Raw genomic sequence first — 24,578 nt, 5'->3', positions numbered from 1 at the left:
GCCAACATCATGTGAGGGCTGGATTAAAATCTTCGGTTAATGAAATTAAAGTTTAAAAATTACATATAGCTTACCATTTATTATTTCTTGGCAAAATTATTAATTTTATAACTCAATTTTTATTTTGATTTCACTTAAAAAATGCAAATGCAAAAAATGTGGTAACTGTGTTGTCTACTCAAACACCAAATTCAAACTGCTAAGAACTGCTTTTTTATGCGCAGTCAGTTAAGTAATTCGGGGAATTCCCAATAAATGAAATTCGTAAGAATTTAGAATATTCTTAATTGAAACGAGAATGCAAAAAAAAAAAAAAAAAAAATCTCAGAATTTTCTAGAATTTAGAATTTTCTTAATTGAAACGAGAATGCAATTCTACAAAATTCTCAGAATTTTCTTGAATTACGGATTTTCTCCTAACTTAGACTTTAGGTTGGTCGCGTAAAAGTAAATAAAAATCCGTAAAAAAAAAATTATTTTTGATATCCCAATTCGCGTAAAAAAAATTCGCATAAAAAGAGATTTAGGTGTAATTGATATTGCCTGCTATTCAAGAATGGGTTGAAGAAGAAGCCTCCATGGAGTTGGCAGACTCACTGGGGGGGGGGGGATTCATTCAATTGACAACAAATCTATCATACTGAATTTTAAAATCTTTAGCATTCCTTGCATTAACAATATATTCTGGTAATGCATTCCATTCACTGACATTTCTTCATATAAAAAAAAATTTACACTCCTCACACCCTCTTCACTGCACTCATACGACTTCCAGGGATGGGCTCTGGTTCTTCCTTTCTTGCCTTCTACTCTTTTTATAATCCTCTCTGGATTAATCTGATAAAATTCCCTTACTAAGATGCCTCTATCATGTCACCTCCTTTCCTCCTATCCACCAAACTGCAGACCACATTTCTTCAACCTCTCCATAGTCAGCATTCCAGAGTCCTGATATTGCCTTAATCGCTCATCACTGGACCCTCTCCAATGTTTCCACATCACATTGAAAACTAGGTGGTGACCAAATTTGAGCACAATAATTCAAGTGTTGCTGACTAGTACTTTACACAATGACACACCACATCCTTACTTGTTAGAGTACTTCATGTCATGGTAGCAGTACAACATGCAGTCTTTGCAACATTTGAAATATGTCCTTTAAACTTCAGTCTAGTGTCAACCATTACTCCCAAATCTCGAATCTCATCCACTTTCTGCAGTACAGCACCACCAATCATTAAAATTAAGCTATTAACTCAATTCCTGGATAACTTAACATTCCAAGTAATATTGCATAATAATAATGAAATAATAATTTGGAAAGTAATATATGGCTTTTCACCCACTGTTTTCCAGAATTTTCTCGTGATGTAGCAGATAGTCAGATGCCACAGGTAGCCCCTGTCGTCCTACCAGAAATGTATAAAATTTTTACAGAAGCAGAGGTATTAGTTTTCTCATTTTCACTTATGAAAATAAATTCTTGTGCAAAGTACTATCTTTGATGAGTAATATTCTTGGTCTTCAATCATATTTTAACTTAGTGAAATGAAACATTAAAAATAAGTATCAATACTTCAGGTATGCACTTTTGTCTGCTTACGTGGAAGAAAACAATATAATTTCATGGTAACTGTATTAAACTGCTCTATCGTGTGAAATAACTTTCTATAACAATAAAATCCAGAGGGTAGTTAAAATATGCTAATACTTCATTTCACTTTTTATATACTAAAAAAATTATTTTCTGTTATTAATTTGCAGCATCTTCTCAAAATGTACCTTTATACCAACTAAAAGTTAACAATATTATCAAGGAAATTATTCACTTTTTACACTAGATTCACATTATTATAAAACAGTATATGCTGCTTATAAAATGGATTTTATGTTATGACTACTAAGTTATTTTCTGATGACTGATGAAATCATCCACTTAATATGCAAAAAAAATTAATCATTATGTCAGTGTATACATTAATTTTTAATTATATGCCGTACGTATTACCATAAAATAGAATTATAAACTTTATAATAAACTATAATGAAAACAAAGTAATTTCTTCCAAAAAAAGGTACTATATTTTGTATTGTATCACTAGACAGTGAATATACTGCATACTGAAAAATGTCTAAAATTAGTTTTCTATTTTATTTTATTTATTTTTTCTGATAGAAGTTAAAGAGTGAATGTTCAAAGTTTTTTATTTTATTTTATTTTTTTTAAAGTTTGCTTATTTTTATATAATAGATGATTTTGCATAATGTGTAACCATCACCTTGCTAATACACATATCAGCCCCTGAATTAGAAACTTTCATTTAATACTGTGTTGATTCTCTTTTAGTAACTGTCAATATCAATTCTCTTCAGTTGCCTGTGCATAGTTTGGTGAAATATGGGTTGAGACGAGCCTTCATTAAATGCTTTGGTAGATTGCTGTAAACAAGAGATTCTGTTTGTCCATACAAGTCTTCTCAGGTGCCGATCTCATTCATGATAGACTGTCTTAGGCCCACAGTTACATCTCTTGGACAAGCAATGTGGATTATTTTAACATTGCTTAAACACCTGGGATGTCTCAACTTTTGAGAAACTAGTTAGTTCTGCTGTTTTCAAAATCATGGCTCTAGCCAATCAGGTGTCCACAATAAGACCTTTATCAAACTCCAAAAGATCTTTTGTTTTTCCCATTGTGATTAGCACTATTGATGATTAATAACCAGCAGCATTCTTAAATAGTTGCCTAGAAGGTGGTGATGCATGTGACCAAGTATTTTGCATATGCTGCATAAGTGACGTTTACATATATCTGCATAAAGGTTTCTAATTCGGTGGTCAGTATGTGTATAATGGAGGACTGATGTGGTTGGAAAAAGTTCTGTGTTGGCCTCTAGATAAGAATTACTGATCAGTAATCAGAAATTATGCTGTGTATTCATTCATTCACTCAAAAATAGTTTCACTTTGCATAAAATTTGCTGGCTTGGTTGGCTGAGTAGTAGTAGTAGTAAGCATATATACTCTCTAGCAAGTAGGCTGTGTGTTTTTGTGGTCCCATTGGGGGACATGGATGTTTGTGATTATCTTTAGGTGGCTGGGAGATGATGAATTTCACACCCAGGATGTGAGACTACTGACTGGTTCTTACATGGTCATGGTTTCTGGATTGTATATTTAAAAAAAAAAAAAAAATGAAAAATACTAAGAGATATATAAAATTAATAAAGGTGGGGGGGGATCCTTAGCTCACCCACAGTACTAATGTATTCTAAGTTTATAGAAGCCTTTTGTGGGTGGGAGCTACATAAAAAAAATAATAAATAAATTAAAAAAAACTCATCAAATTTCTTATGTACTATTAATGAGTGTAGAGCAGGGGTCAGCAACCTACGGGCTGCATGCGGCCCAAACGTGCATTTTTGGCAGCCAAAAGGTCGATTATACTTACATGGCATGTGGCCTGTATGTTGAATTATTTAAATAATACATTTTATAATATGAATAATAAATTAAAAATAATTTTATACCTATACTTTTTTTTTACTTTAATATACCAACAAACGTTTCCTTTTGTTGGTATTATTGAAGATTTACAAACGGAAGTTTCAACAAGGATATGTTGCTTTTCATAAAAATAACGTCTAAATGCGATTATGTTTGAACCCTTTTAATGTCGACATTAAAACCAACTAGCAAACTAACTACGACTGAAGAATTACAACAGAATGAAACATTAAAGAACGCATTTTTATTAGAAAATATCCAGAAATGTTATCAATGCTTACCAAAAAATTTGAAGTATTAATCAGTTTCGCAAAGAAGATGATAGTTGTTTGGAAGCGCATACATTTCTGAATAAGCTTTTTCTGCCAAGAGTTTTAGAAAAAATAAATTTCTTCTCGACTGACTGATGAACATTTGCATGCTTCGATTCGAATTTGCAGCTCAGGTTATACAGTGGATAAAGATATAGATAATTTGGCTAATGAAAACAATCACAAAAGTCACATTAAGCAGGGAGACACACGTATTGTGATGCATAACTATATTACTTTGTTTTTAAGTGATAATAATTTTTCATTGAGTTTCATTTTCATATCTTGTACTTTAAATATTTCTGTGTTTTTTAAAATTAATATAATAAAAATTGATAACTTAAGTATTTTTTTACTCACTATATTCTCTTAACTCTTGCGGCCCGATTATTAAAAACAAAAGTTGAATGTGGCTCGCGAGTCTGAAAGGTTGCCGATCCCCAGTGTAGAGGATACTATGATGGTACTAAATGAAAAGTTTGTTATGAATATGAGTCTATTGATGCCATATGTTCACCACCTAATTTTTCTCAAAACTGACATCTGTGGTCTCTTTAGATCCATTAATTGGAATTTGTTTAAACACTATCTTAAGGTACTGCTGCTACTTGAGTGTTTTGACAAATTTCTATCATGTATAAATTGTTTCAGTTAACTCCATATCATTTACCTGCTTTGCTTATTCTGTTGTCCATTTCCATATTTAATTTCTAATCTTTACTAAAAATTGTGCTAAATAGCTGAAATGTTGTGTATGTTCTAAAGGTTTCCCATTCAGGATTCAGATTGTTTTAAGTGTTCCTGCCTATTTTCATAGTCTGTATTTTTATTGCTGACTTTGCCAAATTCTTCAATTTTTGCATAAATCTAATATAAGGTGGTTCACTTAAATGGAAGAACGGGAGGGGAAAGACTAATAAAATAGGTATTTGTTACCAGGATGACAGGAAAACCACCCAGAAAAAGACCAAGATGCACAATGCACTGTTAGTCTTTGTTACCTGTCAAGATAATGCACTTAATAGTGCTTTAGAAGACTGAAATGTTAGATTTGATAATAATGGAAACCTGACGGACAATAGATTAACTCATTCATATTGGGATAATCGCAACTCTGTCGCTATAACAATGACCATCTGGTGTGGCAAGAGAAAACACCATGCTTTGTCAATTTTGTTCTTGTGTATCAGTGGATGTGCCACATATTGTGACAGTTCTTCAATTGTAACCAAATGTGCATGTGTGTGTGCGGGGGATGTATTTATTTTAGGATATATATTAGAAAACAATAATTAAGGAGAATGGTATATTTGAATTACTCTTCTTCTTTTTCTATGCGTTATTCCCGCTTCCTATGCAGGGTCCGCGTGTTACTTAGATGCGACTTCTTGTTAGTACTACTCCCAACCGACCCGTCACCTGGTCTGCCGCTGGGGGGGGGATATATTTTTGACTGTAGAGGCGTATGTTCACGGGGCCGGTTTGCCTGCTTGCGGGATGAAAAACGCCAGATAAACTGGCGGAAAAAACCCTACTGACCGCACCCAAGACCGGCTAACTTGGCTATGCCTGAGGAAGATCCTCAAATTCCTCACGTCTACAACGGAAATTGAACCTGGGACACTCCTTTCCCAAGCATATGGTTGCGAAGTGCAAAGCCACTAGGCTAACTGTGCGGTGGTATATTTGAATTACTAAAAAGTGTAAATATGGAAACTATCTTTATCAAGCAATATGAGAATTGAAAATATAAGGTAATGAAAAACAGGTGTGAATAGATGTATTTTCGTTACTGGTAAACAAATAATTAACATATGTGATATTATGTATGTTCATTAAATTGCTGGGTGGAATAACATGTGATCTTATGAATTCTAGACATAATGATGGCATAATTTGGTGTGAGATTGAGGCTGGCTATTTGGGGCTATCAAATTGAGGCTATTTGGTGTGAGATTGAGACTGGCAGAACAAAATATACAGTTGGGTGCTGCTATAGACCAGGTGATGGAATAGATGGTGGAGATAGTATGCATAAACAAATTGATGAACTGAGTGGAAGGAGGGTAAGTATTATGGGGGATTTCAATTATGGTAACATTGATTGGAAGGAGGAGAGGACACATGTGAGGAAGGAACTGGATTTTATTCAATTATTAAGGGATAACTATCTGAGACAGCATGTAATTGAAAATACTAGGGATTTGAGAGTGCTTGACCTAGTAATTGCATCTGAGAATTTGGCTGTAATGAATATGACCATGTTGCCACCTATTGGTGAGAGTGATCATAAGGCCTTGACCTGAGAGGTGGCTAAAGGTGTGGAATTTTCGATTAAGACAGGGTATATATGGAATTACCGTGCTGGGAAGTATGACAGGCTTAGGAGATTGCTTGGATCAGTGGTCAACGAGCATTTACAGGAGGTTATGGCTGATTGTATACCTAGGATCCGAATAGTAAAACAAGTAGGGGTTAAATGTATGAATAACACCATTAAGCTTGAGCTGCAAAAAAAGAAACAACTGTGGAGGAAATTTAAAGAGAAAGGTGACCTTCAGGCACACGAACGGTATAAAGCGCAGGCCAGATGGGTAACGAGTGTGGTAAAAAAAAAAAGCAAAAGCGTATTATGAAAGGAAACTAGCTATGCAAGCTCAAGAGAGTCCCAAACAGTTCTTTCAATATGCTGCAAGCAAAAAAAAACAAACTGTACACTGCAGAATGATTTTAAGGAATGCCGAGGGTAAGGAGGTCACTGAATCAGTCGATATAGGGGAATTACTGAGCGAGCACTTTGCAAGAGTATATCATCCAGGTGGTGACATTGAAAAAATGAAGGAACCATTAGTTTATACGGGAATTGTGATGAATGAAGTGGAGGTGAATAGTCTATTACAGAACCTTAATGTGAATACATCTGTGGGATTGGATGGTATACCGGCACGGGTCTTGCGTGAAGCGGCTAAGGAATTATTAGTGCCCTTGACCATTTGTTTAATCTGAGTCTCGGGTCTGATTTAGTCCCGAAGGTGTGGAAAGAGGGGAAAATAGTTCCACTGCATAAAGGAGGATCCAAGACTACTGTTGCAAATTACCGACCGATCAGCATATCAGCTGTTGTTGTCAAGCTTTTGGAGAAAGTAGTCAAGGGAAAAATACAGAAATGGATCGATGAAAAATGAGATATTGTATGGGGGACAGCATGGCTTTGTTGAAGGGTAGATCATGCCTCAGTAAGTTGTTCAAGTTTTATAACACAGTGACGGCTGAACTGGATAAGGGTAATGAGTTTACAGTGATACTGCTGGACCTGGCTAAGGCATTTGACAGGATACCACATGGAATTCTAATCCGTAAACTGCAACATATGGGAATGGATATAGGGTTGGTGAGATAGATAGGTGGGTGGTTGATGGAGAGATATCAGAGAGTAGTTTATTCAGGAGTAGAGTCCAAAAGACGCCCTGTGACTAGTGGTGTGCCGCAGGGTTCTGTTCTTGGACCATTGCTGTTTAATCTGTTCATTAACGATATAGGGAAGGATTTAAGAGAAACAGCTCATTTGTTTGCTGATGATGCAAAGTTGGGTAGGGCAATAGTGAATGCAGAAGATGTAAAAATCTTGCAGGATGATTTGGATAGATTGGAGTTCTGGGATAAGGAGAATGGATGTCAATTTAATGTGACAAAATGTAAGGTTATGCATTTTGGAGTGAAAAGATTAGCAGCAGTGTACCACATTGGTGGAACTGTACTCCAGGAGATTGATGAGGTCAAGGACTTGGGAGTGTTGGTGGATAGGGAGATGAAGTTTAGGGAGCACATTGCAAAAGTGGCTGAATCAGCTCATCAATTCGCTTGGTTGTTGAAAAATACTTTGACGAGCAGAGACAAGCAAGTTATTGTACCTCTGTACCGAGCTTTGATAAGACTTCATCTCAACTACTGTGCTCAGATTTGGTCACCTAGGTTTCTTCTTGATGGGGAGGAGATGGAGAGGATCCAGAGGCGAGTGACCAAGATGATAGCAGGTCTATGGAATGAACCTTATGAGAACAGGTTGAAGATTTGTGGGTTGCAGAAATTGGTTGATATGCGGAAAAGGGGAGATATGATTGAGACATTCAAATTGCTAAATAGTTTCTATAGGATTAATTCAGAGGATATTTTTGAGAACAGGATTGGTGGTGGGAGAACTAGGGGACACCTATGGAAGCTGGGAAAGAGTGTGGTTAGCAGGGGTGTTAGAGCTTGGTTTTTTACTTTTAGAGTGGTAAATAAGTTGAATAAGCTGCCAGAGTCTGTTGTGGGTGCTATGACGATGAGCGAGTTCAAGGCAAGGTATGATAGATACTGTGAGAATGTCGTATAGTTGTGTGGCCATGATGTTTAGGGGCCTCCCTCGATGAGTCTAAGAACTCCCTGGAGTCTCCTGTAATAATAATAATTAAAAAAAAAAAAAAAAAAAACTTATTAGGAGAGTGAAAGATTTTTTTTTTTTTGTGAAATATCACCAATAATAAACAGAAGCTGTATACATTTGGAGCAGCAAATCATCTTGTACAATTTCTTTTACTTTTTGTGTTTATTTATTTGTATGTTTTATCATCATCATCAAATTCCTGCCATGTACCCTAAAGGGGTGTACAGGATATGATAGTACTCCATGAAAAAAATTACATCATTACTAACTTCCTATCTACAATTTTCCTCCAAATCAGTCTGTTACTTGTCAAGACTCCAACATTATCAGATCTTATATATCTATCGTCTAAGGCACTTTGTACCGTATCAATCCACCTATATCTTGATCTTCCTCTGGATCGTTTTGCTGCCAACCTGGCAGAGAACACTTGTTTTGCTAATCTTTCTTCGCCTATTCTGTTTAAGTGACCATACCACCTGAGATTTAGCTCTTGCTAATGCATTCCTGGATGATGACAATGCCAAGTTCTTTCCTAATATCCTTGTTTTAATATGATATTGCCATTGATGCCATCTGTTCACGCCTATAATCTTTCTCAGGACTCTCATATCTGCGGTCTCTAATCTTTGTTTAAGTGCTTTACTTCTGACCCAGTTCTCAGATCCATAAGTTAAAATTGGTTCGAACACTGTCTTGTATACAGCTAATTTAGTGTTCCGACTAATTTCTCTCTTATTCCATATGAATTTATTCAATTGTCTTCCCACCATACCAGCTTTGCTGATTCTGTTGTCTATTTCCGATTTAATTTACCATCTTCACTAAAAATCGTGCTAAGTAGCTGACATGTTTTACTTGTTCTACAGGTTATCCATTCACAACACAGTTGACATTTTCATGATTCTGCCTATTTTCATTGTCTTTGTCTTTTTATCGCTGACCTTCATACCATATCTATTACAACAGTTATTCAATTTAGTCAGAGAATCTTGCAGACTTGTAGTGGATTTATTTAGAAGTATAACATCATCCGCAAAAGCAAAGAGCTGATATTAACATCTCCAATTTTGATATCATGTTTAATACCACTTTCCTTCATAATGTGATCCATATAGATAATGAATAACAGAGAGGATAATGTATATCCTTGTCTGACACCAGATTTAACATTAAACCATCTTCCTGTACTTCCTTCAATTCTATCTGCTGACTTACAACTCAAATAAAGACTAAGTATTGCTTGATATAATGCCCCATTGACACCATATAACTGTACCGTATTGAATAGCTTCTCTCTTGGCACCTTGTCATACGCCTTTTCCAAATCGAAGAAACTTAAATGCAGATCTTTGTTATATTCCCATGCTTTATCGACTGTTAGTCGTAAAGTGAAGATCTGATCCTGACAGCCTCTATTTGGCCTAAATCCAGCCTGTTCTTCACCCACCTTTTCTTCCACAATTCTTCAGAACCCTTTCTTAAGTACTTGCATAGATCTTGCCAGGAACACTGAGTAGGGAAATACCTCTGTAATTCTCACATTCAGTTTTATTTCCCTTTTTATATATGGGTACTATGAGAGCTCTACTCCAATCATTGGGAATTCATCCCTCTGTCCTGCAGCCACTGTAAAACATTTATACCACCATACTTCAGCATTTCTGGGCGAATATCATCTACTCCTGCTGCCTTTCCACATTTCAAGACTTTGATGGCTTTTTCTACTTCAAGTATGGATATGTATTCCTCACTGTATGCCTGGTCAGTGTTTTTTACCACTGTGCTGTCATCACTGCTTGTTTCATTTAGCAGTTTTTCAAAGTAATTACTACATACTTCAAGGATATCTTTTTCTCCTGTTTTCATTTCACCTTTATCATCTCTAACTCCTTTTACAGCACTTTTTCCTCTATTTCTGAGCTTCTTCAACTACTTCAAAATATCTCACCACCTTCTTGATATTTAATTTCTATATTCTTGCCAAAGTCCTCCCATGACTTTTGTTTAGCTAGTTTTACACAGTGTTTAGCATTCTTGCATTTGTCTCTGTAGTCTCTAAGAGCACAAGCTGACTTATTTGCTAGGAACTTTTGATATGCTTTCTTCTTTTCCCTTCACTGCCTCTTTAACTTCCTGTGTCCACCATGAAATTATGATTTTTCTATCCTTGCAGACAACTTCACCACATGCCTCTCTAGCTGAATCAATCAGGGTTTTCTTCAAGGCTTGCCACTGAATCTCCAAGGTTTGATTCCTGTTCTCAAACTCTCTTCACAAAAACTATTTTTTCTTCAATAGTCTTTGTGTATTTTAGTCTACAGTTCACATCTGAGAGCTGCTCAACTTTTATTCACTTTAAAACTTTCTTACTTTCTTTTCATATTGAAAAGAATATTTCATATTCTTTTCAATATGAAATTCAATTTTATCCTGCTTAAGACTAAATAGTGATCGCTTCCAGTTTCAAATCCTCTGTACACTCTGGTGTCCTGCAACAGGGAGAAAACATCACTATCAACAATAACATAGTCAATGAGACTTTTCTTATTCCTTGCCTCTTCTCTCCATGTGAATTTGTGAACATTTTTATGTTGGAACATGGTGTTAGTAATAACCAGTCCATGTCCTGAGCAGAAATCCAACAGGTATTTGCCATTATTATTAGGTTTGTTCTTTTTTCCAAGTTTTCCCCAAATATTTTTGTATGTCTGACAATCATTTCCTACTCTGCTAATTAGATCCCCAATAAGGACCAATTTTTCCTTTTTCATTGTGTCAGTTGCTTTCTCTAAAGCCTAAAAAAAAAATCCTCCACTTCTACCTTAATAGAACCTTCTGTGGGACTATAGGCACAAATAAGTCTCATTGTCCAGTTCCCCATTCTCATATATGCCCACATTACTCCACTTAAGACTGACTGCCATTCAAGAAGATTAGCCTCGTATTTTGTGTTGAATACTATGGCTACTCCTTCTTTTCCTTGATTGTCATTGCCTGAATAATATAACATTTTGTATTTATTGCTCAGAAAGATCTCACCGGTTTTTGTCTTTTTTGTTTCAGTCACCCCTATTATGTCGATCTGGTACTTATCTAATTCCTCAGCTAGCTGCATTTCTTTGCTATTCAGGCTTCTTATGTTGATAGTACCGATCTTTAACTCTGGTGATGTTGAGTTCGGGTGTGTGTTCAGATTTGTTCCAGTAGCTGACTTTTCGCTGTTTGCCCTGGTTCCCTGGTGAAAACAATGGGAGCCTTGTTTAACCAGGCGACGCCTCAGCCATCATGAAATTTTGTCATGTTGTACCATCATTTTTTATTTTGGTTTAACCAATAAGAATACAATTTGGTCGGCTAAATCCCAAATTGTGAACCCATCCTCATTCGTTCAGTAATATAAAAGTAGATACCCAACAGGGTGCACCACGAGAAGGTGAGGATTGGACATTAGGTCAGAAGCCCTGGTCGGTTTTCCGCATTCCTTTAAAGGCTATGTGGAGGTCTCCTCTCAGTTATACAGCTTTGACCCTTGAGCACCCCTGTGGTTTTCTTTTATTCATTGATGAACATTATACACTTTTTAGATTATTATCCACCCATTCATGAATCCTATGTTCATTACATAATTTTTCTTAATTTTTGTAAGCAGCTCTTCTGTCTTATCCATAATAGACATGTAGTGTAATTAAAATAAAAAGCCAAAAGGCTAGTTTTCTGGCAATTTAATAGATATTAAATGGATAAGAATCCTATATTGTTATATAGCCAGTAAGTGAAACTCAAGATCGATAACTGCGATCTATGAGTTTCAATGCCGAAAAACTATCGGCGAAGGCAATTCGAAGCAGTGGTGGAGCAAGCTCCCTCACTATTCTTGATATTCTCTTATAATGTAAAACACAGCTCCTAGGAGATGTATAGTGAAGGTATGTAAGTTCTTTTCACTAAGCTTTGATATTTTCCAGGTCTACCTACTCACTGATGAGACCTCAAAAAAGGTTGAAACCGGTCTGGGTAGTGACCTCCCCTCATAATGTAATGACAGTATTACATCTCCTAGGAGCTGTGTTTTACATTACGAGAGAATATCAAGAATAGTGAGGGAGCTTGCTCTACCTTTGCTTCAAATTGCCTTCGCTGATAGTTTTTCATCATTGAAACTCATAGATCGTAGTTATCGATCTTGAGTTTCACTTACTGGCTATATAACAATATAGGATTCTTATCCATTTAATAGACATGTAGTGTATTCTAGTATTTTGTTGGAGGTCCACTTCTTACAATATGTAAAGGATTCATTTTTATTCAGGAATACATTAATTTTTACTTACTACATCTTACATCTTTTCTTTTAGAAAACTGGAATAAATATAATCCTTGAGCATGAAAAACACTACCCTCAACAGACACTGTACTGCAGAAGCAAGAAAAACAAGTAGTTTTTGTTTATATTGAGCAACAATCAGGGTAATTTTTTCATTATGAAGTGTCACCGTTGTGACACTTCATAATGAAAAAACACCACTCACCTTCCACAGACACTATGCTGCATGCATGGAAACGAAACACATTATTATCATCATTATCAAATTCCTGCCATGCACCCTCTAAGGGGTGTACAGGATATGATAGTACTGCATTAAACATTTACATCATTACTAACTTCTTATCTACAATTTTTCTCCAAATCAGTCTGTTGCCTGTCAAGACTCCAGCATTATCAGATCTTATATTTCTGTCTTCTAAGGCACTTTTTACTGTATCAATCCACCTATATCTTGATCTTTCTCTGTCTTTTTATTGCCAACCTGGCAGAGAACACTTGTTTTGCTAATCTTTCCTTTCTCATTCTGTATAAGTGACCATAGTTTTTTCCTAATATCCTCATTTTTAACATAATATTGCCATTGATGCCATCTGTTCATGCCTCAATCTTTTTCAGGACTCGTATCTGCAGTCTCTAGTCTTTGGTCAAGTGTTTTACTTCTGACCCAGCTCTCAGATCCATAAGTTAAAATTGGTTTGAACACTGTCTTGTATACAGGTAACTTAGTGTCTTGACTAATTTCTATCTTATTTTCAATTGACTTCCTACCATACCAGCTTTGTTGATTCTGTTGTATATTTCCATATTTAATTTACCATCTACACTAAAAATCGAGCTGCCTAAGTAGCCTAAATGTTTTACTTATTCTGTAGGTTCTCTATTCACAATGCAGTTGATATTTTCAGTGTTACTACTTATTTTCAATGTCTTTGTCTTGTTATTGCTGACCTTCATACCATATCTATTACAACAGTTATTCAATTTAGTCAGGGAATCTTGCAGACTTGTAGTGGATTTATTTAGAAGTATAACATCGTCTGCATAAAGCAAAGAGCTGACATTAACATCTCCAATTTTGATATCATGTTTAATACCACTTTCCTTCATAAAGTGATCCATATAGATAATGAATAACAGAGGGGGATAATGTACATCCTTGCTTGACACCAGTTTTAATATTAAACCATTGTAAATATATCTTTACTTATTTATTTTATATTAGTTATTCAATCTGTTTACTGTTTATTTTCTACCACACAACTGATTTCTGCTCCTCCTCCGCCCTTAAAGACCTAAAGTTATCAGCTTGTTTCTATGTGCAGTTCACTAACTTTTGCTCGAATCAATTAGAAAAATTTATTTTATTTACGACTGCTCCGTTTAATTGAATTAATATAGGTTGAAAGTTGAGGTGAGGAAAACAAGGATCATTAACTATATACAGATTTTCCCTGATGCAAGTCGTGACTGCTGAAAATTGAATTTATTATTATTACTTGACACCTCCATGGAGTCTTAGACCCATCGAGGGAGGACATCTCCTCTACGACTCTCTGTCTCCACCACTCAATCCCCCAACTACAGCGAACCTCATCATCTACACCAACTACATCTACTGTCCACCACCACAACTAGTATTTTCACAGATAATCACAAGCATCCATGCCCACTGTGGGATTCGAACCTGCAGCCTTTTGGCTGGAGAGTGTTACGCTAACCACTCAGCAAACCGGCATTTTGCACGCAGGTTCGCTATTTTTTTTTTTTTTGGAAATAGTGCATTGGCTAAAGAACAGACTAGGTAGTTACAAAACATTTATTTTGAACCAGAGCAATAGGTACAATAAACAAAAAAAATGTTACCGAAAGGTTATCTCACTCAACCATTTTAACAAACAGGGAATGCAGTTTATACAACAAAACTCACAGTGAACTCAATGCTAAGTTAACTTGTTAGAATTAAACATGTAATTATCTCCTATGTTATAACCATGCACTTATTTCTCTACTGCATATACAATTTAACATAAGATCTTCCCTCAAAGACAGTAACCTAATTATATCCCAGCTGCATACATTTCCTTAATAACACTGTTCCATTTCTTACAACTACATACATATTTTTTATCTAAACAAACCAGTTAACATATAATCTTCCCACAAAGACTATGACTTTGTTACCGTCTGTTTATAAACAATTTATTGTAAGCACATATACAATTCATAGTTATGCCTTCTTAACAATTACAAAACAGTACTTACTTACATTTTCCTTGGATATAGAGTCCAAATAAATTGCAACAAACTTCATCAAGATCGTAGCATCTTCTTCCTGGTTGATTTTTGCTGCTTCGACTACACTGGCGGTTTCTTATAGAAATTTCCTCCTTCGAAAACTTGATAAGGAACTTGCTGAAGTTACCGTGAGACTTGCGAGTAACTGTACTCTTGTAGAATGTCCATTCATCACTGGAACTTCATCGGAAAACTTACTGACCGGATGACACTGCGTACCGGTTACTTGGAGACACAAATTTAAGAGCCATATATGAGAGAAAGGCTCATAGACGAGGGAGAAAGCTTGGAGACGAGGAGAAAAGCAAAAGCTTCCCTGACAGGAGGAAGGCCCTGGCGACGAGAAAAAAAGACAAAAGCAAAGCTCTAGCCAAGAACCACAATCTACTTTTATACACTAAATCTATCTCTCTTTTCTCGATGTGTATTTTGGGATTAGCCTTTAGCATAATGACATCATTGTTGCATTGTTCTGTTAACATCACTTGACCTTGCAACCTATAGTTGATATTTCATCATCGCTAATCTAGCTTAATCCCTACTTATAGCTTTTCATACAAGTTAACGTATATGCACTTTTACAGCATAATTATAACATTCTTTTAAGTACATTATATTTTCAAGAGTTCAGAATATTTGGAAAAACCCTGGAAAATCAAGCACAAAAAATTAACAAAGTTTAATTATTTGCGAGAGATTTTTCACCATCTTCCTGTACTTCAATTCTAACTGCTGACTTAAATAAAGACCGTGTATTGCTTGATATAATGCTCCATTGATACCATGAAATTGATACCTCCATTGAAAAGGAATATGTCACCTTGTCATATTCCTTTTCCAGATCTACAAAACTTTAATACAGACAGATCTTTGTTATATTCCCATGATTTCTCAAATATTTTTCGTAAAGTGAAAATCGGATCCTGACAGCCTCTGTTTCATCTGAATCCAGCTTGTTCTTCACCAAGCTTTTCTTCCACAATCCTTCTTTTTTCAACTGTTTTTTCTCAAGTATACTTGCATAAATCCTACCAGGAACACTCAGTAGAGAAATATCTCTGTAAACATTCAGTTTTATTTCCCTTTTTATGTATGGGTGCTATGAGAGCTCTACTCCAATCATCTGGAATTTGTTCCTCTGTCCAGGCCTTCCGAACTATGCAGTGCAGCCGCTGTAAGACTTTTATACCTCCATACTTGAGCATATCTGGTCAAATATCATCTACTCCAGATGGCTTTCCACATTTCAGGCCTTTGATGGCTTTTTCTACTTAAAGTATGGATATGTATTCTTGATGGCATTCCTGTTGAGTGTTTTTTACCACTTTGCTGTCACTGCTTGTTTCATTTAGCAATTTTTCGACGTAATTACTCTATACTTCAAGGATATCTTTTTCTCCAGTTTTCATGTGACCTTTATCATCTCTAATTCCTTTTACAGCACTCTTTCCTCTTTTCAATATTTCTGAGCTTCTTCAACAACCTCCAGAATATCTTGCCAGCTTCTTGATATTTATTTTCTATGTTCTTACCCAAGTCTTCCCATGACTTTTTGTTTAGCTAGTTTTACACAGTGTTTGGCTTTCTTACATTTGTCTCTGTATTCTCTAAGAGCACAAGCTGACTTATTTGCCAGGAACTTTTGATATGCTTTTTTCTTTTCCTTCACTGCCTCTTTAACTTCCTGTGTCCACCATGGAGTTCTGATTTTTCTATCTTTGTAGACAACATCAACACATACTTCTCTGGCTGAAACAATGTTTTCTTCATGATTTGCCACTGAATCTCCACTGTTTGGTTCCTGTTTTCAAATTCTTTCATTTTTTATTGAATAATGTTTGTGTATTTTAGTCTACAGTTCACATCTGAAAGCTGCTAAACTTTTATTCGCTATAAAACTTTCTTACATGTTTTTCTTTTGAATATCAAATTAAATTTTATTCTGCTCAAGACTAAATAGTGATCATTTCCAATTTCAAATCCTCTGTACACTCTGGTGTCCTGCACCAGGAAGAAAACATCATTATCAACAATAACATAGTCAATGATACTTTTCTTATTCCTTGCCTCTTCTCTCCATGTGAATTTGTGCACATTTTTATGTTGGAACATGGTGTTAGTAATAACCAGTCCATGTCCTGAGCAGAAATCCAACAGGTATTTGCCATTATTATTAGGTTTGTTCTTTTTTCCAAGTTTTCCCCAAATATTTTTGTATGTCTGACAATCATTTCCTACTCTGCTAGTTAGATCCCCAACAAGGAGCAACTTTTCCTTTTTCCTTGTGTCAGTTGCTTTCTTTAAAGTCTCAAAAAATTCCTCCACTTCTACCTTAGTAGAACCTTCTGTGGGACCATAGGCACAAATAAGTCTCATTGTTCAGTTCCCTATTCTCATATTTGCCCACATCACTCTACTTGAGACTCCCTGGCATTCAAGTAGATTCCTCTTCTTCCATCATCTATGTGGATGATGATGAGGCCGAATGAACTCTTTCCACTTCTGTCTGTATCCTGGGAGAGTCTGAACAATTCTGTCCAGTTTGGTGTCGCTTGTTGTGATTTCGTTTTCAGGTTTTCTCTTTTATTTTGTCTATCCATCTAATCCTTGGTCATACTTTGGATCTTTTACCTTCCATCATTGTATTCAGGGCTTTAGATAGTAGTCTTGCTGTTCACATTCTGGTCACATTGCCAAACCATCGCAGTCTTCTTTCTTGGATTTTGTCTATTATTGTTATTTCTTGTTTTAGTCATTTCCTTATGTCTTCGTTTCTTAGTCAGTTCTCTGTACACTATGGTGTCCTGCACCAGGGAGAAAACATCACTATCAACAATAACATAGTCAATGAGACTTTTCTTATTCCTTGCCTCTTCTCTCAATGTGAATTTGTGCACATTTTATGTTAGAACATGGTGTTAGTAATAACCAGTCCATGTCCTTAGCAGAAATCCAACAATTATTTGCCATTATTATTAGGTTTGTTCTTTTTTCCAAGTTTTCCATGGAGATTAGCTTCGTATTTAGTGTTGAATACTATGGCTACTCCTTCTGTTTCTTGATTGTTTCCTGAATATAACATTTTGTATTTATTGTTCAGAAATATCTCACGAGTATTGACTATTTGTTTGTCACCCCTATTATGTCGATCTGGTACTTATCCAATTCCTCAGCTAGTTCCATTTGTTTGCCATTCAGGCTTCTTATGTTGAGAGTACAGATCTCGAACTCTGGTGATGTTGAATTGGGGTCTGTGTGTTTTATGGTTTGTTCCAGTAGCTGACTTTTCGCTGTTCACCTTGGTTCCCTAGCGAAAACAATGGGGGCCTTGTTTAACCAGTGACGTACCAGCTGGCTTGAAATTCTGCCATGTTGTACCATCAGTTTATATTTTTATTTATGCCAGTAAGAATACAATTTGGTTGGCGAAATTGCAAATTGCCATCCCATCCTCGTTCGTTCAGTATCCAGGTAGATATCTAACAGGGTGCACCACAAGAAGGTGAGAATTGGACATTAGATTAGAAGTCCTGGTAGGTTCTCTGCATTCCTTTAAAGGCAATGTGGAGATCTCCTCTCAGTTATACAGCTTTGACCCTTAAGTCCCCCCCCCCCCCAAAAAAAAAAAAACACATTTATTGTAGATTAAACATAGTATCTAAATAAACATATTTGTCCTAATACCCCCTTTCAAATTTTCAGTTGCAGAAAATGTGTAATAGGTGTTTATAATGCAGTCATTGGGTACAGAAACGTCAGTTTATGTAAAACAAATTTTCTAAATCAAGTAAATATGAATATGCATATTGTGTGTGTGTGTGTGTGTGTGTGTGTGTGTGTGTGTGTGTGTGTGTGTGTGTGTGTGTGTGTGTGTGTGTGTGTGTGTGAATATTTCAAATTGCATTTGAAATTTTCGTCATTGACACACACATTTACAAAAAAATTCTGAAAAAGTTGCCACTAAAATGTCACATAAGCTTTGTGAAAATTTAATTGTCCAATGTGGAAGCAGTAAAGTTGGTTCCCACTAGTAGTTTCTACATGTGTGGACACTGTTGCAAACACGTTAATTTGGAGTGATATCATTCATAGGAAGTAACAATGCAAACTTAGCCATGTTGTTTAATCATTATATTCTGCACACTCCGAAGGTACATATTAGGAATTTGGTAATGATGATGAAATAAAAAAATTTTATAGCTGGCTCTTGACAAAAGTTTGAAAGTCTTCAAACTCCCCTTTCTTTATTTGTAAGCTGTCAGTTTCCTTATGCAAAAATATTTCTTTGGATTGATTTGGATGACACTTAGTTGCAGGTATTCCTTTTGATGCATCCACAGAAACTTTTCCATCACTTGGAAGAGGTTCTCTGTAATCATGTACTTTAGAAATTTTGTTTCTTTTTTGTTATTTTTTATAACAGATGTATTTTCTGAAGGTAAATTCAGCATTGAATAAAATATTTTTGCCATAATCGGCCAAATTGTTAAGTTATGAAACGGCCAGTTTTCATGTTGTATGGGAACACCATCTACTATTGACAGTGATAATTACATTTGTCATTAACTTATGGGCTATCACTGCTTCCTTTGATTAAGAGTATACCTACTCTTAAATAAGGGATATATTGTAACTTCACCCTTATGATTGTAACCACTCATGAAAATCCTTGGAATATTTTTTATTTAGGTTCTTCATTTGTAATTTTGTAAATATGCCTTCTAGTTTCTGATCTTATCAGTTGAATTATATTGTAATCATATTGGTGTTTCACTTTAAAGTATTTCAAATATGGACAAATATTCATTATTTCAGGATTATAGCATTCGGACAAGAGGAAGAGCAGTAGAGATATTTGCCACATGTGTCCAAATGATAACTATGATGTCTGATTATAATAAAGTAAGGTGTACTTTCTTTTTTATTATAGTATTGATGTTTGGTTTGTATGTGAAATAATTTAACATATGGATACAGGCAGTTCCCAGGTTACGAATGAGATACGTTCCTGGGAACATTTTTAAGTCGGATTTGTACATAACTCAGATCCCTGATGAACAGCGCACATGTGGTAATAATAATAACAATACTATAATGGTTCATATGTGGCAATAATAATACAGTGTAATACTGTAATAATAATAATACTCCTGTACTGCAATAATAAATTACAAAAACTGTTGTGCACTTTCTTTTAATTCAAACAAACTCATACAAAAAGTTTTGATAGGAGAAATTTCAAAAAAGAACACTAAAGATTGCATTAGTGGCTTGCTTACTGGAAGGGGCATTTCTGAGGCAAGAAGGTAGGCTAATGTAATCGGAAGATGATGATGGAGATGATCGACCTGGTGCTGGAGAATCAGGATTTGATTCTGTTTTTGAATGAAGGGAGCTTACCACTGAACACACAACCCTAGATACCTTTTTCTTGAAAAAGGTATCTAAGGTTGTTTGCACATCCTTTTTCTTTTTTCATCATAAATGGCCTTGTAGCAGCTGATGCTCTCACTGACTGCATGGTAAACCTTTGTGAACTGCTGAATATTAGGATCTTGCTCCTCAAGCTTAGCAAATTTTGCTTCAATGAGACAAAAGGCTTCAGCTATTAAAGATACCAAGAAATTATATACAGCCATACCCCGAAGTTATGTGGAAGGTGGGACGAACACAAATCGCGTAAGTCGAATTTGCGTAACGCGGGGTATAATTTTACATGTAATTTATATATACAAACATACAAAATACAGTTAATTGGGACCAAACGTTTACAAAAACACCTATTTTTTTAAAGAAATATAATCATAATTGTAGTTTTTTGTACATAAAAAAAAAAGAAAGTTATTTCCATGTCGATGGTTTCATAAAATCTAATAGATTCGTCTGACAGTGTAATGTCTTTTTCTTGTCACGCAAAATTTCTTCATAGCAAGCTAATGTTTTTTTATTCCTTGCCTTGTGGCTACAATTCATTCCTTGTTAGAATCTATGTCCTCCAAAATCTGTAGACCTTTCTTTTATGATTGTTTTTACTGTGGATTCCTGTAGATCAAACTTCTTTGTTTATTTTCTTATATCGTATTCTTAATTCCATAACAAGCAAATTATGGTCTGAGTCCATATCAGCTCCTGGATATGTTGATATCCTTTTTACACTGTTTCTGTACCTATTTTGTATTAACATATAATCAATCTGGTATCTTGCGATATCACCTGGCATTTTCCATGTATATCTTCTTCTCTTTGGAAGTTTAAACCAAGTATTACCAATGATTAGTTTGTGTCTTTTACAAAACTCTATGAGTCTTTCACTTCTCTCATTCCTTTTTCCAAGGCCATATCTTCCTGTTATTCAGTTCTCTACCTTTTCACCTACCACCGCATTCCATTCTCTCATCCAGATGGTACACCTTTTAGTTCTGTCTTCTTCCATTATCTCTTCTATTTGATTATATATCTCTTCTACTTCATTTTCATCATGATCACTTGTGGGCATATATATCTGTATAATCATTATGTCCACAGGCTTTCCTTTCAGTTTAATCATAATCACCCTGTCACTTTTATATATTATTTTTTCTACTAAATTTTTAACCTTTTCATTCAAAACAATGCCCATCTGATTTCACTTAGACCAACCACATCCAATTTATTCCTCTCCATTTCTTTTTTCAAGTTCTCTAATTTACCAGCTCTTAACAGATGTTCTTACATTCCAAGTTGCAACATGCATAGTTTCTATCTCATTCTCTCTTGGATGTTTTATTTTCTTCCTATTTTCCTCAATACTTGGAATCCCATCTTCATTGTCCATTTGAGGATTTCGTAGGTTAACGACCTCAGAAGCCTCATTTCTTCTTCTGCCGGGCATGACATTCATCGTTTGCCGATAGACCCCATTTTTGCCAGTAGTGGAAACTAAATTTGCCGAGTTTACCATATTTTCTTGGAAATAATACTGAGGTGGTTTCCCGTTGCTCAGGAAACCATTATGGTATGGTTTCAAACCTGGGAGAGCAGCAGACTCCCACTGCTTAAAATAGGCTATCCCTCTCACTACTAAAGGTAGAAAATAAAGTAAATAGAAAAGATTCACCCTAGCCCTCGAATTACTCTAATAGCATTTGGGGGAAGTAACAAGAAGAAGAGAGGAAGTATAAAGAAAGAAGATAGGGACCACTCTACAGATAATATAACAGACGTACATTACATGAAGTAAGGCACGATCCAGCATCAGGTACCTCAGGTTTGCCATTCCCGTACTTACTAGAGTGAGCCCTTGAGGACATTATACCTTGGGTATAATAAATGTTAAAGATACCAAGCTATTTTAAACCTGGTTATACTCCATTTCCCAAGTAAGCAAACAGACAAACAAGTCAAGTTTGCGCCTGCAAGTGTTGCAAGTCTAGCTGACCCTGTGTTGGATTCTGATTATGTAGAGATTAGAGTAATTATTATTCGCTTCGGAATCCAACTTGATCTTCCATCACAAAGGCTAGACTTGTAAATATTATTTAATGTAAACAACTTATGTTACAATTTAATATTCATATAACTACTTTAATTTTGTCTAATATCTAATTATTTAATCAAAGATATATGTATTAATAGTGATAAAACTGTATTAAATATTATTAAGCTATTTTAATTATTACTATGTTAATATTATAATTACAGCTATTTTGCCTGCTTCAATTTAGGAGTATCCCTGTTTAAATGTCATTGGCTATTTACTCATGGATTCTTAGGGCATTATGAGTGTAGATGTACTAAAAAGTATATGTAGCTTAAGGAATAGAAAATTGCACATACCTTTTTCTGGGTGTTGTGGCTTTTCCTCAGTCTGCGATGTCGAAAACTGCAGAGTGTGTGTGTGAGGGGGGGGGTAGGCAGTTTGGTAGAATAAGTTAGAAAAACCCGGTTTTTTTTCGTAATATATAGAAACATATACTTTTATATAGGGTGGGGAAAAAGTGAAAGGGTTAATTTTTTTAAAATAGGGAGGGGGAAGGGGAAAGGTGGTTGACGGGGTGTGGACCGTTTCGACTATTCGTGGTCGTCATCTGAACACATTGGGAAAGTGGAAGCTATGTCAGGTCGGGTGAGTGCTTCTGCCTTTAGAGGTGTTTGTGTTGTCTCCTATTGGTCGGGGTTGTGACCTCAATTTTATGTTGTGAAGCTTCCAAACCTCGGAGATTATGTAGGGCCTGTGTACGTTGATGGAGTTCGCGTCACACTTTATAGCTATTGTTTCCGATATTCTGAGCATTGTTTCATTGTCTTGTCTGTCTATTATGATGGCCTTGTCTATCTGCGGGGTGTGTTTTGGTTCAAGGGTGTGAATAGCTATTTCCGTTTTCCTGTGTTTTGTATACGATTTTTCTTTTTGATGTTGCGTTTTTTAGTGTTTAAATGTTCTGGAATAGGGATGTTACAGTCACGGAAGTGTTCTTGTAGTCTTGCCCATAAAGACCTGATGGTGGAACCTGTGTAGGTGATGTCACAGTCTTTTTGGCAGGGAAATTTATAGACTACATTGTGCTGTTCAAATATTTCTTTTTGTGTGTGAGGTTTGGTGGATTTTAGGAGGTTTGCCAGTTTTTGGCTTGTGGTGAATACCAGTTTGTAGTCAGTATGTTTGAAGATGTATTTATAGGCTTTGTATGTGTTTTGGGTGTATGGTAGTTTGATAATTTTTTGTGTAGGGAAGTTCGTTTTGGTACTTGGGTTGTTTTGGTGGTTTTTTGCCGTCTTGTTTGCGTAGTTAATCAGTTGTGTAGGATAGTTGCGATTTAAGAAGATCTGTGTTAGTTTTTTTATTTCAGCGTTTAGACTATTTTGATTCGTTGAAAATTTGTAAGCATTTATGAATTGTGATAAGATGACGGATTTTTTAACAGAATACGGATGGTATGAGTGAAAATGGAGGTAGTTTCCGATGTGTGAGGGTTTGTGGTATATTTTCGTGGCTATTTTGTTGTGTGTTCTGGTTAATGTCAAGTTTAAGAAGTTGATGGATTTGTTCTGTTCGGTTTCTGTGGTGAATTTTAATCAGTTGCTGTAGCTGTTTAGGGATGTTTTTAAGGTGATGATGTGTGTGGGATTACCAATGCACAGAATATCGTCTACGTATCTGCCATAAAAGGTGATGCCGGGGGGAAGGGAAGGGTGGAGTAGAAGTGATTCTATATGTGCCAGGAATAATTCCGCTAGTTGTCCACTGATGTTTTGGCCCATGGGGAGTCCGAAGATTTGTATGTACATGTTGTTGTTGAACTTGAAGAAGTTTGCCGAGATTACTAGTTTTATTAAGTTAATAATGTCAATGGGCGTTAGTTTAGTACGAGAGTGTAGGGTGTGGTCTTCTGTGAGTAGTGTGTGTACGATGTCTAAAGTTCTGTGGACGTCCACGTTAGTGTATAAAGAGGCCGCATCCAAAGAAGTGAGGATGTCTTTTTGGGATAGGGTTAGGTTTTTTATTTTTTTTAAAAAAAAAAAAAATTGAGGTCACAACCCCGACCAATAGGAGACAACACAAACACCTCTAAAGGCAGAAGCACTCACCCGACCTGACATAGCTTCCACTTTCCCAATGTGTTCAGGTGACGACCACGAATAGTCGAAACGGTCCACACCCCGTCAACCACCTTTCCCCTTCCCCCTCCCTATTTTAAAATAATTAACCCTTTCACTTTTTTCCCCCACC

At 35.8% G+C, this 24,578-nt stretch overlaps 1 protein-coding gene across 1 annotated transcript in view; it reads left to right on the top strand.

Annotated features, from left to right (window-relative positions):
- Ipo9 (Importin 9) overlaps nt 1-24,578 on the top strand; it is a 493,522-nt gene that overhangs the window by 70,932 nt on the left and 398,012 nt on the right. Inside the window, exons 4-5 of the mRNA XM_090390464.1 lie at nt 1,357-1,445; nt 19,685-19,771. Of these exons, the coding sequence (XP_090246590.1) occupies nt 1,357-1,445; nt 19,685-19,771 (176 nt within the window). The remainder of the gene's footprint in view (nt 1-1,356; nt 1,446-19,684; nt 19,772-24,578) is intronic.

The sequence above is a fragment of the Typopeltis vanoorti genome, chromosome 3, assembly GCF_054136105.1.
Source record: "Typopeltis vanoorti isolate ZY-2024b chromosome 3, IOZ_Tvanoo_1.0, whole genome shotgun sequence".
NCBI classification, from domain to species: domain Eukaryota; kingdom Metazoa; phylum Arthropoda; class Arachnida; order Uropygi; family Thelyphonidae; genus Typopeltis; species Typopeltis vanoorti.
This window is presented reverse-complemented; position numbering and strand designations above follow the sequence as displayed.